The sequence below is a fragment of the Wyeomyia smithii genome, chromosome 2 (genome assembly GCF_029784165.1).
Source record: "Wyeomyia smithii strain HCP4-BCI-WySm-NY-G18 chromosome 2, ASM2978416v1, whole genome shotgun sequence".
NCBI lineage: Eukaryota > Metazoa > Arthropoda > Insecta > Diptera > Culicidae > Wyeomyia > Wyeomyia smithii.
In genome coordinates this window covers 212461049-212477143 of record NC_073695.1, presented here as the reverse complement: position 1 = coordinate 212477143, position 16095 = coordinate 212461049, and the positions used below count along the sequence as shown (strand labels likewise).

At 38.5% G+C, this 16095-nt stretch overlaps 1 protein-coding gene across 8 annotated transcripts in view; it reads right to left on the bottom strand.

Moving 5' to 3' along the window:
* LOC129721196 (glycine receptor subunit alpha-4) overlaps nucleotides 1-16095 on the bottom strand; it is a 91732-nt gene that overhangs the window by 51504 nt on the left and 24133 nt on the right. For 7 of the 8 annotated variants that reach the window (XM_055673476.1, XM_055673482.1, XM_055673477.1 and 4 more), the window contains exon 2: nucleotides 14892-15422. The exons of the other annotated variant lie outside the window; for it this stretch is intronic. In XM_055673476.1, the coding sequence (XP_055529451.1) occupies nucleotides 14892-14950 (59 nt within the window). In that variant the 5' untranslated portion in view covers nucleotides 14951-15422. The remainder of the gene's footprint in view (nucleotides 1-14891; nucleotides 15423-16095) is intronic. 8 annotated transcript variants of the gene reach the window in all.

Here is a 16095-nt window from a genome sequence, read left to right as displayed (position 1 = left end):
CCCCTCCGGAGCCGAAAAAATGAAAATTCTTTTACCTGCCACTCCGCAAGATCTGATTCGATTTTGAACGAACTTTTTTCAAAAGAATACAAATTTATCAGAGTTTTTGGAACAGTAGGGGACATTTCGAAATTTCATGTTGTTTCGGATTTATCGAAAGGAACCGTGGGGTAAGTACCCTTCCAGAGACACAGGCTAGATTAAAAATGGTAGCAAAACCTTGCTTGCGACATATCAAACTCTAAGTTTTTGCAAAACAACACTATTTGCGATCGGTATTTGGCCACCACTGACCGAGTTCCGGAAATCGGTTCTGGGAATGGTCCCGAGACCTAGCTTGCGGCATATCAAAAAACTCGGACAGGAACGGCCATTAGTCGTCCAAGTGCTCGCTAAATCCGGAATAACGGAAAATTTCGAAATGTCCCCTACTGTTCCAAAAGCTATGATAAATTTGTGATCTTTTGAAAAAGGTTCGATCAAAATCGGTTCAGATCTTGCGGAATGGCAGGTAAAAGAATTTTCATTTTTTCGGCTCCGGAGAGGTCGGGTACGCAAGTGTTAACTTCGCCTATCGATGGGGGTGGCACATCTCCGTTGCTTGCTGCACCTGCAGAGCCTCCTGCGTCGCTGTTCTGGTCTCCTGCCTGTATGTCATACAGATGTTCATTGAAGAGCTGTCTCCACCTTTCGATCACCTCACGATCATCCGTCAAGATATTCCCCTCCTTATTCCTGCACATTTCGGCTCGCGGAACAAACCCTTTGCGGGATGCGTTGAATCTATGATAGAACTTTCGTGTTTCATTGAAGCGGTACAGCTGTTGTAGTTCTTCGTACTCCTCCTCCTCCTGGCGGCGCTTTTTCTGGAAGAGTTGGGTATGCTCTTCATGATTAATGCTGTCTCCGTCTCTGCTTGTACCGCTCCACGTTCTGACGGGTGGCTCTCCGCAGCAATACTGCCCGCGCTGCGTTCATTTCATCCAATATCTGCCGACATTCCTCGTCAAACCATTCGGTCGACTTGGTACTTCGCGACCTAGGACGTTCTCCGCTACACTGCTGATGGCTGACTTGACGGTATTCCAGTAAGCCTCTAGAGGGGCTTCATCCAGCTCGTCCTCTTCTGGCAGTGCAACTTCGAGAGAAAGCGCTTAGTTTTCGGCGACTTCGGATTGCTTTAGCCGCGCGAGATTATACCTTGGCGGGCAACGGTACCGTATGTTGTTCACAACGGATAGTTTTTGGCGTATTTTTACCATCACTAGGTAGTGGTCCGAGTCGATGTTAGCGCCCCGATGTGTTTTAACGTCGATAATGTCTGAAAAGTGCCGACCATCTATCAAAACGTGGTTGATTTGAGTTTCTGTTTGGTTAGGTGATCTCCAGGTGTACCGATGTTAAACGCTATACTGAAAAAAGGTGCTACGTATGGCCATGTGCGAAAAAAAGAATAAGAAAAAAGGAAGACAGATAAACCCATACCTTTAAGTTGAAAAAATAATTGTTGGGAAATAATTGAGAAAGAAAAATGGCAACACTGCTGCAAAAAAAAATATTTGAATTTTATTTTATAAGGCAGAAAAATCCCTAAAATCATTTCTTTGGTTGTTTCTTCGGTTAGCAAGTTAACAGACGTTTTCCAATAAAGTCAGGTTTTTTTTACGCGGGGGATACGTACATCGTAAAAAAACCGCGTAAAAAAACCGCGTAAGTTCGAAAATCCGCGTAAAAAAACCCGCGCTAATTCAAAAATCCACGTAAAAAAACGCGTTAATTCAAAAATCCGCGTAAAAAAACCACGATATTTTAAAAATCCGCGTAAAGTAGTCCAGCAAGAAGGGCTTTAGAAAAAGCCCGAGACGCTCTAGAATCAGTATTTAAAATTGTCCTCTTTGACGGTCATTCCGGATCTTTCGGTGGGCGAAGGGTATTTTTTGGACTAAGTCTTTTACTAAATAAACACCTTCATGAATTGGTGCAATCTAAACTGCATGATTGTCAATCCTGAGAAATGCTCGGTAATTTCCTTCAGCCGTATTCGTCAACCTGTAATTTTTGACTACAAGCTCGGCGATACCAAAATCCAACGAGTCGACCATGTGAAGGATCTAGGCGTTATATTGGATAGCCAACTATCGTTGAAACGGCATGTTTCTTACATTGTGGATAAGGCATCCAGAACTTTAGGATTTATTTTCCGCATCACAAAGCATTTCACCAGCGTGTATTGCCTCAAAGCATTATACTGTTCATTAGTACGTTCCACGCTCGAATACTGTTCCGTACCCACATTACCAAAACGGAGCGGTAAGAATTGAATCGGTTCAACGCCGCTTCATACGCTTTGCTCTTCGTCGTTTACCTTGCCGAAACCGGTTCCGTCTGCCGAGTTATGAGAGTCGATGTCGACTGATCCATTTAGAGACTCTCCAAACGCGAAGAAACATCGCAAGAGCTATGTTCGCTGCCGATCATTGCTGGGTAGAACCGATTGTCCTGCTATTTTGGGTGCAATTAATCTGAACGTGCAACCCAGGGCACTGCGGAACAACTCCATGCTGAGGATACCCTTTCAACGCACCAACTATGGACAAAACAGCGCTTTGGTCAGCATACAGCGAGTTTTCAACAAGGTATCTTCTGTTTTTGATTTTAATTTATCACGTGATACAATCCGCCGTAGATTTTCTGTGTTTTTTACTACAACTTGACGAATAAGGAAGTTTTTGTTGTTTGTATCGTATTGTACTTATTGTATTGTGGCTAACATAACTGTTTTTATTTTAAGATACTTAACCATCATTGGGACATCTGTTGTCTGTTGATGTTGATAAATAAATAAATATCGAAACACTTAAACGTTTCTGGTTCCAAACCCACGTTAATTCGGAAATTCGCGAAAATCTTTTTGAATTAGCGCGGTAGCGCGTAAAAAAACCGCGTTAATTCAAAAATCCGCGTAAAAAAAACCGCGTTAATTCGAAAATCCGTGTAAAAAAACCTCGTAAAAAATCCGCGTAAAAAAACCTGACTGTAAATATAATTGTTTGATATAAAATGGAGAAATCAAAACTGGTTTCATAAAACCTCGGGGTGATAATTGTTTCTTACGTAAAATTTTTTAAGAAGCACGATGAAATTATCAAATTTAAAATAAAAATGGCTTCATTTGCCGAAAAACGTAGATTTCGTTTTAAAACACAAAAATATCTGGCAACATTTCCGGTCAAAAATTATATTTTCCTGGATTTCTTGGTTTATTTTCTTCGAAAATCATCTATCAGTATTATTTGGACATCTTAGTCTATGAATTGTAAAAAAAAGAGTAAGGAAACTTTGAACAAAAAGTGCGATATTTTGCAACAGAGAGAGGGGTTCCGCAAAGCACTATCGACACTATCATTCAATGACCACGTGATGTTAGTTAGATGTTCAAATGTGTCTCATGATCGCCTTTTGCTCAGGGAGTTAAAACGAGTAGTTTCGTGCAATATAAATTACTAGCAATTAAAATGTGAATTAGCCGAAACCAACTAACTGTTTAGGAGTTTTGGTACACAGATATTGCGATTGTGATACTTTTTTAAAATATTGTTTTCTGGTGGCAGGATTCCCAGAGATCGGAAACTACCCATTCGTATGCAAATCTTGACCGTTGAATGGTCAGATACCACTCAATAAGACTAAGGTAGACAGAAATTACCCAAAAAACACTGCCAAACGAATGACGCATCTTCTCGATGCGCGAGTGTCAATTGACATTTTTCCTATGTGCCACAGCCGATGATATTTGTTATGAAAATAAAATTGGAACTGTTCTTCTGGTTCCTGTGTCAAATTACTCATAAAAAAACCAACGCTTGGTACACTCGTTATAGACCCGGGACAATAATTGCATTAAAAAACATAAAAAATCCACCTTTTCTCTTCAATGGCGAAGTTGTTTTCATTCAAACAGATTTGTAAAATAATCTTCACTGCCATTGAGGGGCCACTCACTACTACTAGCGGTAATCAGTAGAAGACTGCAATCAAAGGACAAATGATTATGTTAATTACGTTGACAATACAGCCGCAAACGAAGCTGAGCTGGTAGCCTCATGAGTGAAGGAGGAAGAATATGGTCAATATAAATGTCGACAGTCCGCCGAACGACCAGAGGATAACCCATTGGTGACGTCCACGCTACAGTACTACTGCAGCGGGGTTGGTCGAAAAGAAAGAGGCTCGCTGCATATCACCAAGACTGGACTGGACTAGGCCTGGGACTGGTCGGCAGCTCAGGAAAATCAATACATGTAGCAGAGTGGCGGAGAGCAAACAGGAGCAACGGGACCAGCGTGGGAGAATATTTAGTAGGAAATAAAGTATTTTGCGCTATCCTCCGGTTCGATGTTTACAAGTTACAGTACAGTACGGAAAATTGTGCCGTTCACCGTTTGTTCGCTTTTCTTTTACGATTAACAACCACTTCTGCTCTGAATAGCGCCGCAGCCAAAGAGTTGCGGTTGGATTATGAGAGGCTAATTGGAACCACGATATCGACCGTTTGCTGCGGATTTCATTCAAGAAATTACCACTCAGTAACATGAATTATGCATTCGGTGGAAACGCTTGAGTGACTCGTCAGGTTAATTGAAAACGCCACAGTCTTATGAGGCGAATTTTATTGCCCCTCCCGTGCAGCTTGAACTGTTGGACAGGTCAGTAGCATACGTAACAACTGCTGGCATAGTTTTTGGAAAGTTAAAGCATTTTCTAAAAGATTTTTCAGACCGTATTTTCAACATTGCCGTTGACTAGAAATATGTCGGAACGTTTTACTTTTGTTTCGAATTGCAACAAGAAAGTTTCTCCGCATGATAATTATAAGGTTTTGTAATAACTTCTCTTAGTCCTTATAGTAATTATAGAAGTTACTGTTGCAAGATAATTTGTTTTCTATAATTGTCTTGAACAACAAGATGTAAAAATTGCTTTTCAAAAAGGTCATAGTAATTTTCGTCATTCAAGAATGCAGGGTTTTTTTTAACGACACACACACATTTCGTAGTTGCTCCTCCGGGATGAATCTGAGTTAGTTAAGTTGCACAAAGAACCACATTTAGATGGCGAATTTGTACAACAATTTAGTAGCTTCCACGTTGCATAATATCGTGATAAATTCAGAGAAGTAAACTTGCAGACTCTTCATCAATTTATAGACTTCAAAGCGGCGTACGATTCAGTTAGTGGTAACAAGTTATTTAGAATATCCTAGACATGGGAATGGCATTCTACCATGTTTGGCATGAGTGCACTAGTATGGCGGCCAAAAGTAACGTCTATTCTCCATATTACGGGCGGTCGATCTATGTCCTATTGCCAGCGTGGGACGGTATTGCCACGATGGTCCTTAACGAGAAAGGGGGTTGGTGCAGGCCCTACAGACTAACCGTCAGAACCATCAATACAGAAAACAAAAAATGAAAATACGGACAATTGGTATAAACGCAGGCACCGAAAAAAGATAAGCAACTGGAAATTGGCGATTGAGTACCTTGATTAGTGACGTTTCAGTGCCTTTACGCATGCTAATAATTATGAGAAAATGTCACTTAATTCAGTAGCAGCATGTATCGGAGTAACAACTTTCTAGTTACCTTCAACAGGCGAAATTCGAACGTAACGGCGTTGTTATTGATCGGAGAAACACTTAACATTGAAAAGTGAAAAGGTTGATACAAACAGTTTGACGAAATAACAGCCGGAATACCAGTGAATACGTTGCAGCATGAAAGTAGCCCCCCCACAGCTTTGAACACTTTCGAATTGAATGCTCATACAGCGTTTCACGGCAAATCAGGAAATCAGTCACAAACTAACCGGAGTTAACCTTCCCGTACGAATAGATGGCTGGTTGGAGTGACAAATTGGTGATAAAAAATCCGCTGCAATCACCATCAAGGAATGTAGCCTTGAAAGCTGCAGTGATATTTTTAGACACGCTATGCCAACGAAAAATGTTAGAGTGGTTCAAACTTAGGTTTACAATGCCGGCTTTTCTTGCTGTTTCTAAAAGCCTTCCTTCGAACATTCGTCGAAGATAGTAATATTCTCTTGCAAAAAGAAGTATCTTACTTGCCAGCCCTGTCATCATAAAAGCCAAAAAAATGTTATTCAGAAATCTATATAAGAATAAGTTAGATTAAACCATCAATATATTATTGAATGATTTTGTTTATAACAAAGACAAAATACACAAATGTCAATCTCTGAAAGAAATGGATTCCTCAAAACAATACAGGCTGGCAGAAAAATTAGAGAAATTGCAAATGCAATTCAGGAGAACACAAAGTAATCCTGTCAACCCGATTCTCGATCCCCAACGGCATAGCTTGTTTTCGAAATTTTCAGTATAACTTTTTGGCATCTTGACCAGAAGACATTCGGCGCGAGTCTTTTTTCCAACCGCAGCACTGCTGCTAACTTAAGCGACGCTCGACTTCGGGAAAATCGTAGTGCATGCAAAAACGCCATGCATCATCGCAAATGGAGGTAACAAAAAATGACGTGGAGCCCAATTGCGAAGGAAGGGAAATTATCCTAACTAGGTTTCCTCATCCACACACCCGCTTCGTCTGACCTTCTACTGGCGCAGTGTTTGTCGATGCTTTCGTAGTTTTGCAACCACGGGTTTGCTGTGGGAAGTCCACGGTCATGTTGGCGGTATAGTTGCCTTGTCATGTTCAGTAGTTGGAATACAGAAATAAAAAGCAGACATCCAAATCTGGCCTCCCATCGCATCGAATACCATTTTCGAGATAGTGGAAAATAAAAATCGAAGAAAACCCCTGCTGTGGCCATTATCGGCATCGGGCGAAAGAAAGTTTCACGAGTGCATTTTTTGCCACCCAGGCTCTCGTGAGAAGGTGTGATTATCCTGCCATTAAAATGAATTTTATTTCCAAACACGGACCAGATGCAAACGTGTGCAAACAGCCATTTGCGAGCAACTATATTCGGTACTCGGTTGTTTGTCAGTCCGCTGCCAGGTTCGTGTGGAACAATCTGGAAGCGAACAACGAAATCGATGAAGTTATTATAAGCAGCAAAATTTTAAAATCTCCCAAAAACAAAAGAAAGTGTGCACAGTTGGTTGAATTTTCGATAACGGAACTGAGGTAAACATAAAAACAATTAAAAACTAAATGAGCATTTAGCTTGGAAACGAAACTACCCAAAAAATTGGTCGAATTTGCAACGAACTGGCTAAGAAATAAGTAGGGTCGGATTTGGTTGCTGGGGCCCTCTTTCCTTAAAACAGGATGGCCACTTTAAACCCGAAATTAAATTCCCGGTTCGTTCAAATATGTTTACCAGTTAATTGTACTTTTGAATTCTGAGTTTTTTATTTGAGATCTTTTCCGAGAGGAGATTTTGTCTACAAGTATGTTATAAACAAGGCATATAATACTAATTACTGGGGACTCCTAGGCCAAATTAATTTTGCAGGAACTGTTCTTACCTTCAATCCTATCATATAAAAATCAATATATAAAAGAATTATCTTACACATTTCTTGCAGAAAATTCCATTCTAATCAGGACAATCAGATTTTCACAACACTTCAAACACACTACTTCAGCAGCCACGCATCTCCTCATCCATCAGTGCTGCCTTTTTCTGGGTGTCAGGAAAGAAGAGAATTTCCTGGATGAAGTTCGTTCGTTGTATAACAAAAGAATCCCAGCCCTTAAAGATGGTGACCACATATTTCTCACGAATGAACAAAAAGCTCAAAAACTTGCTCAGTAGTTCGAGAGTGCTCATAATTTCAATTTGAACGCAATGAGTCCTACTGAAAATGAAGTATCACAAAAGTATGATCAGATCACCACTAAAGAAATTCTTTCTGAAGAGGTACTGGAAATAAACTTGAACTTGAACTCTAACGATACAAGTATTTCCGTAAAAGGAATTCGTGTCATAAAAAGTGTCATAAAAGAAAACTCTTGTTATTTCGTAGCCTGTGTTTTGTATCCCACAAACGTTATGTATTATAGTAATATTGATCTGTTTTCTATGTTTTTACACGGAAAAATCATGATATTGAGGTCAAAAGAACAAGAAAATAACGAAATTAGAAATAATGGTTTTCGGACATAAAAAATCGTTTGGGGTGAAATGGACCAGCTTTGGGATAATATGGACAGTGTTTGGAGTAATGGGGACAGGGTAAAACAGTGAGTTTTAATTCAATAGTTGCTTACTACACAGTAGAAGGTGGCATTAGGTATACGGAATGACAATTGCAATTCTTAGGCATTGCACAGTGATTCCACCATAGGCCAAAAAAAATTACCCTTTTCCAATTATTCGAACTAGAAATTGAGTATGCGCTCGTGTGACGCGCGTGTGTGTGTGTGTTGTGTGTGTATGTGTGTGTGTGTTTATTTTATAGTAAGGAGATGAAGCTTCAAAAGCCTGGCTTGTAGTTTGTTGTTGTTTCGTGGTTAGCCTGAGTGTACCCTAGTGTTACCCCCTGGCACGGTGTGGTATACACCGGAGCGCTTCCCCACTAAACACCTCCTTACTCTTCGTTTGCCTCGATTCCTCCGGGACCACTTTTAAGTGACTGCTTCAGGGGGGAGGCTGTGCCCTTGCATTGTGTGAGTGTGTATGTGTGTGTGTGTATGTGTGTGTTTGTGTGCGTCAGTGTGTGTATGTGTGTGTCAGTGTGTGTTTGTCAATGTATGTGATATATTTCTTTTCCCAAAATTTCATGAGAATCGGATGATATACTAATTTTTGACAGCACTTTGAATGTTGCTGTGTCTGGCTGGCTACAAAAAAAAAATCTGATTATAAGAAAGGTTTAACGGCATTTTAGGTAAATAACATTTTCTGAATGAGTTTAGCACCCCAAAATTGGCGTTATACGTCATTTTCAATCATCATTTTTTGTTCAGAAACCCGCCACTGTGCGGGGGATTAAAAACACTTTGTGTACGGATAATTTATCCCGGATTGCCTCCAATACTTTTTACACTTCATCCTTTGTACACCGCCGTCTGTTCGTTCGTTTTAGTATGCCCGCGTATGTCCGACAAAAGAATTTACTTTACACTCACCTGAGATCATATAATCCCAAAAAAAAACTGTCCATTTTACCTCAACCAGGGCACCTTCCAAAAACGCCTTTTCTTCCACTATTTTCCACTTTGTTATCGTAATCTTTTAGCCAAATGTAGCCTTTTACTAGACAAACACGGCTCCTAAGCTGATTGGACTGAAAACATTGAAGAAGTTCTCATAAAACCCTAAATACACGAGCGTTAAACTTACAGCAACATCAACTTTTAATGTTTCCTTTGTTTAAATTGACACTGCGGTGTTCCTATCACAGCAAACCATGGAATTTTTATGTTAGGTAGGGTTTAGTAGTATATAAAATATACTATAATACTTTCCAAGATAAAGCACCTGTCCATTTCACCCCAGGGGTCCAAATTACCCAAACTACCCTACATGCTTAATGGAATTTCGATTTTGTCGCGGTTAAAAACATCCTCCCGTGAATCCAACGAAGCTGTGGACTTGTTGAAATGATAAACTTTAATATTTTCCGCTGGATTTCACTGCTATGCACCAAAAGATACTAACTCCATTATTTCCACGAATCCAAAGGTTCGCTAGATTTACCGGAAACTGTTTTTTTGACCGTGATAAAATCAAAATTCCACTGTACTATCTAAAGTTAGGTTCATTTGCGGGTATCCTATTACCTTTATAAACTAATTTCATTTTTTGTCTTACGACTACATCTCAAGTTTAATAAAGCCGGCAATGGCTGTAGTGTAACCCTGAAAAGAAAATCATATTTTGATATGCGTAAACGGATAATCATGCGTCAAATTGACTCCCGACTTTCAAATGATTGAAAATGAAACTTTTTCATTGTAATGGTTTGCTGTTTGATGAATGGTCATTACGGTGTTAACACATCGATAAATAATAAAAACTAGAATTTAGGTTTTAATATTTCTTTATTGATTAAGAAAAAACGAGAAATAACTAACGGACTGCTAGACGAAAAGTGCGCAACATTGCTAAAAGCGAGGAGTCAAATTGACGCAGACTATCATTCCAGGGTTAACGAGAATGCGATGAATGAAGGAGGAGAACTGAAGGTGTAACTTAGGCTTAGAAAAAATTGGTCTTAGGAGTAAGTATCTTTCAGTAATTTAATTTGATAAAACACCATGCCTGAGACATCGGATATTGCGGGTTCGAGTCTCGTCTCAAAAAATTACAGGGCACTTGATTGTTCCGAGCAATATACAGCAGTTTTCTGGTAGGAAATACTGCTTTGAATAAAACTAGTTTGTTTTCAATATAGTTAAAAAATTTTCCTATCTTATGTCAATGTATTTCTTGCGATAGGCTAGGGAATACAGTTGGATTGATAATTTCGACAGTCTGAAGCGATAAACCAATAATCAGTCATAAATTTGTTTCATTTTGTTCTTTTCTCATAGGATGGTTCCAATTTCGGATAACATACGGCCAGTTATTTTCCAAAAACTGGAAGTCACCATATTGAATTCTAGAATGGTCAATTTTCGGCCTTTATGCAAAATCACGATTACGGAAATATTCATGTTATGTGGCATTTGGTCATTATAGGTCGTTTTCCGGAGACCAGAAGTCACTATCCTGAACATAGAAATGGCGTCTCGAGTTGATTTTCGGTCTCTGGGTATTGAGTAACTTAATGCAGATTTTTGTTTATTTCATAACTGTAATTGTTTTGAATATTTCATGAAATGCAATATTACGAAAAAGACGAAGTATAAGCAGATAATTATCAATTACAGGGGGTTTTAACTACAAAAACTGCTTTTTCGGATACTCATCGATAACGAATCTTTCAGTAAGCACTACGCAATTTTTCTAAGATCTCTGTGTTTTTTCACTGATTGTTCAATTGAAAACAAAAATCATATTTTCTGCAGAAAGGACAAAAAAACATAACCGTGGTTTACGAGCCATGACAGGAATGCCAGATGTGAAGACATGCCTTCATTTTGAAGACATTAGAGCCAGTGCGAAGACGGTTGATTAACCGCACCCGATTCAATATGTTTATTGGCATTTTGGACAACTGTCAAAATTTCCATGGGGACGTGATTAGGGTTTGCAATATTTCCGACAATAGATTTCCCGGGAAACGGGAATAAAAAATCTCATTTCCCGGGAATTCCCGGGAACCGGGAAAGGAAAAAATCCTTAGCAAAAATGAGATTTCAAATAATGTTTATTAATAAAAAGTTTCAAACAATCGTTTACAATTTAATTATCAATTTTTTTTCCTCACAAATTAATTATCAATTGAAAAACAAAATTTATTCAAGTTCTCTCCAGAAATTCATGAACAATCGCTTATCAATCGCCTCAGTTCCGCTGACAATTTCTCGTTAAGCCCAAATAATGTAGTTCCCTTCTGTAAAACTTTGCTTAAGATCGCTGAATCACCGCTGGTGTCTGATTTCTAAAACACTTCTAAATCACCGATTCCAGCTCTTGCTACATTTTATTAGAAACTGAAGAGTCCAATACTTTTAGTTTGTTGAAGATAAAGCTGAGTGTTTGGCAGCCAGATTTTAGAGTATTTGAATGCCTTCGTAATTAATGTGAAATCGCGGCCACGACCCAAGTTACACTGACTGAATTTTATTAATTTATTTATTTCTGGTCGCATTGATTTACGGGTTTCGATTTTTTTATCAATTTACAGGTTTCAAAATTTTGTGTCAATAATCAAAGAAAAAATCAAGCAACTATTCGCTTAGTAGTAAACTCACTAGCAAAAAAAGACATGAGACATGAGACATTATCGTTTACTGAATAAGACAGCATATATTTTTGACAAATAGATTAAGCTAATAATTTGATATTACACGGCAAGCAAATATTGATCGTTGTTTCAAGCAAATATTTGCTTCGTATAATGCACTCTATGAAGCTGCTTCTACGACATAAGTTTCGTGTATTGATACGATATTTAGTTTTATTGCAATATTGTAAGGAAAATTTTCCGAGGAGCTCGGGAATCTCGGGATCCCGGGAATCAATATTTCTATTCCCAGGATCCGGGAATCCCGGGAAAAGGCAATTCCCGGGAAATCGTTCCCGGGATTGCAAACCCTAGACGTGATTACAGATTGCTTGTGTGTGAAAACTTTTTTTGTGGAGTGTAAATATATTTAAAAAAAAAACAACCTCGCATCTCTGTGTTATGATTTCTTGATGGCAGGGGTACATTAAAATCACTTACGGTTGTCAAGATCGTTTTTTTTTCGGAAGCAGAACAGCTTGGATGTTCGGCAGATCACCTCCCTGTGCAATAACGTTTGCATTAACAAAAATGGACAAACAAAAACAGACATTTTGCGGCAGTTCGTGGGCATCGGATACGCCCGTTCCGGAATTTACAACATCTTGGCACTATTGGACAGCAATCAGAACATCGAAAAAAGCCCGGTTCCGGACGGCCGACGACCCTGAGCGACAAGAAGCCACAAAGGATGCTGAAGAGGAAGACCGAGGAAAAAGTACCTACATCGCTGCGTCCAATTGTGAAATATTAGTGATTTTTGAAATAAATGAAACTTCGCACACGTATCTGACGCAGCAACCTGAGTATTTTCCGGGGGTGAAAAAAATTTTTAGACTTAGGAGTAATTTTTCTAAACGGCATATGTATTTTGGCACAGGATTATTCAAAGCTATAATGCTCAGAAATCTTTGGTTGTACAAAAAAAAAAAAAACATAGAATGAATTGAGGGAAACGACTGCTGCTTTTTAAAAAATATATATTTTATTTATTTATTTATTTGTTTACAAACATTGTAGTGTAAGGAAAAACCTTTTAATTTACTACAATTCGATATGTTATAGTAGAATAACTTGAGTTTCTGATGGTAACGAATATTTCTTAGGTATTATTTTATTAACTTCTCCCATTATTGAACCATGCTGTACATTCACGACGGAATCCATTCAAGAACTGAATATTTTTGAGCTCAGAAGGTAGCAGATTCCAAAATACAATGCACTGCACAAACAGAGTATTTTTATAATGTGATGTTAGAAATATAGGAAGTGAAAAACTTCTGGTACGACTGCTTTGTAAGGAATGAATTTTTTCTTTTAAGTATGGAGGTGATGAAGTGTTTATAATTTTAAATAACATTAAACATGATCGTAACTTAAAAAAGTCATGAAATCTACAACCAATTAATTCCTGTTGGAGATGAGATACTCTAGAGAACCTCGACAATCCAAAAACAAAGCGAACACAACAATTTAGTGCAATACGCAATCTTTCCAACGCTGAAGCTGAAGCATTTAATAGAAAAACATCAACATAGAAAAAGTGAGGCAAGATAAGAGCTTTAAATAGCTTCAGTTTTATAGCAGTTGACAGAGTACTTGAGGACAGTTTTAGAACCCTAAGTCCATTATAAATTTTAGCACACTGACTACTTATATGACTCTCCCAATTAAAATCATTTTGCACCATGAAGCCAAGAATAGACACTTTAGGAAAATATTCTATGACATCGTTACCTAAGATAATTGCAGGAAGATTGCTTATATTACGATTTCGGGAGATTAGCATCACCTTAGTTTTTGAAGGTTTTATTGGTAAAAGATTGCTATCGTACCATGCGAGAATTCGTGACAAATCACCATTAATGAGATCTGCCATCGAAGCCAAAGAAAGATCACGTGAATAAAAATAAATTTGAACGTCATCGGCAAATATATGTACCTTACAGTTTTTCAAGATACTGGGCAAATCATTGATAAACATAGAGAAAAGCAGTGGCCCAAGGATTGATCCTTGCGGCCATCTGACAAAATTTCAATTTGGTTTGAGAAACAACTATCCGTAGTAACTATCTGAGATCGTGATGTCAAATATGATTGTATAAGCTGCACAGCTTTGTTCTAATTTGTTCTAAAAATTCTAAATGAACACCAAATTTCAATTTACACAAAAAGGGCTCAATTTTTTACTCAATTTTTATAGAAAGGAACTTGAAGTTATAACGAAACTTTTAGTAAATTATCAAAAGTGCAATTATTCATTCAATCTCTTTGCCATCAAAGAATGACCTGCATTATATATCTACATTTTGTTGCTAGAGAACTACCAATAATTCACAAAAACGTATTTTCATAAAAAAAACCGAAATTTTCCAAACCTTATTTTGTAGTATCCAATAGCTTTTTGATTTAAAATTACCATTGAAATCATATTGCATCACTGTAATTTATTTATTCCAAGAAGAAAATAAATTTGAAAAATTGTGTAAAACCTAACTTATAGGTAAAAAATTGTCTTACATTTCATCTACAACTTCCTATCGAAAGTTCGGATCAATGTCAAGGTAAAACAAAATATCAATTTTACTTCTCCATCCTGGACATTTTACAAAATGTTTCGTTCCTTATAACTTCGAGTTCCTCTGAAAAAAATTCAACTCTTTTTTTGTAAATTAAAATTCAGTGCTGATTAAAATTTTTTTATAAAAAAATCTTTTCACAGTGTATATTTTTACAAGGCAGCATCCGTTTCCTACAACCCAATGATTTTTGAGCTGCAATGCTTTGGATAAAGCCTCCTTGCCGAAACCTCGTGTCAAAACACATACGCTTACAAAATACCTAGATTCCGAGATACAATTTGGTGATATTTCAAAGTTCACAAAGACGTTACGTGACCAAATCTATACAAAATCCTGTACAGAAAAACCTAGAAACGTTGCACCGTGTTATCGAATAAAAACAAATAGCATTATACCACTAAAGATTTTCAGGGTTTGCCGAAACTTACCTCAATAGCAGCAGGATGACTCCGAAAATAACCGACGAACTCCGGGTAACGGTGGCCATTCTGATCTGCCTCCTGATGCTGCCGTCGTCTTTGCCGAATGTCGCTGCTCACTGTCGGCAGGAACGGTTCCGGGAGCACCGCAATTGAACTCGTCTTCGCTGCTGGATGTGACGGTGCGGCTGATGACGGTCGAGATCCAAAACGGCGCGCTAGCGCGAATAATCATCGCATAATGGTTTGAATAATTAACCGGGAGGATTTAGTTACGCTTCGATATTGCCCACCCCGTTGCACGCCGTTTCTTCGTCGACTGACCACTAGAGTTGTGATTTTTTTTCTTTTTCTCTTTTGATGGTAATCAATTCACTGGAAGCAGTTTTCTTCCGTCCTGAATACGGTGCGGGTGGAAATAATGCTTGTTCATGTCGTCTGCGATTGGCGTTCGGACTTTTCTCTAGTACTTCACTACCGTAAGCTATTGAGCTTTGTCGCACTTCAGCACCTTTCGCGTAAACACTAATTCGACTTTTGCTGTCAGGAAAAAGCAAACAGCAACATGATTGATGACACCGTGTGTGTGTGTGTGTGTGTGTGTTTAGTAACTTTGCGATGTAATTCTGGTGATGCGAATTTCGCCTATTATAATCTCAGGTCAATTAGCTAGCGTAGAAGGGCTACTAGCAAAGGGTGACACGTGTATCGAACAGTGGCTCGCAATCCGGAACACGTTTACCAAAGAGCGCAGCTAGGGCGGATAATTCCGGATTTTTATGTTCTTCGAAATGGTGTTCGGCACCTGCCGGAAATCACCGTACTATGCAGGAAAATTTTGCTGTGCTTTGAGCTTGGCAAAGATAAATGACGGTAATGTTGTCGTTTGTGTTGGATAGAGAAATAAAGAGACGATATATATCTTCATGAAACTTTTATATTGTTACCGAAAATCGAATCGATTGTTCTAAGTACTTCAGGGTAGTTTTCAATTAACAAACAGCTTCCACTTCAATCGAGATGGTGAAGCGTTTGCAACCGACAACTGGCTATTAATAAATTGAGTTGCGTATGCGCGATTTGCATTCATCTGTTTTATCTAACGATCTAGAATTTCCACACAACCGTGGATGATGAGTGACGGGCTACTAGTTCGGAGAGGTTGTTTATCACTTGTCGTTTCTTTCAACTGATAATCATAACATATGTTCCG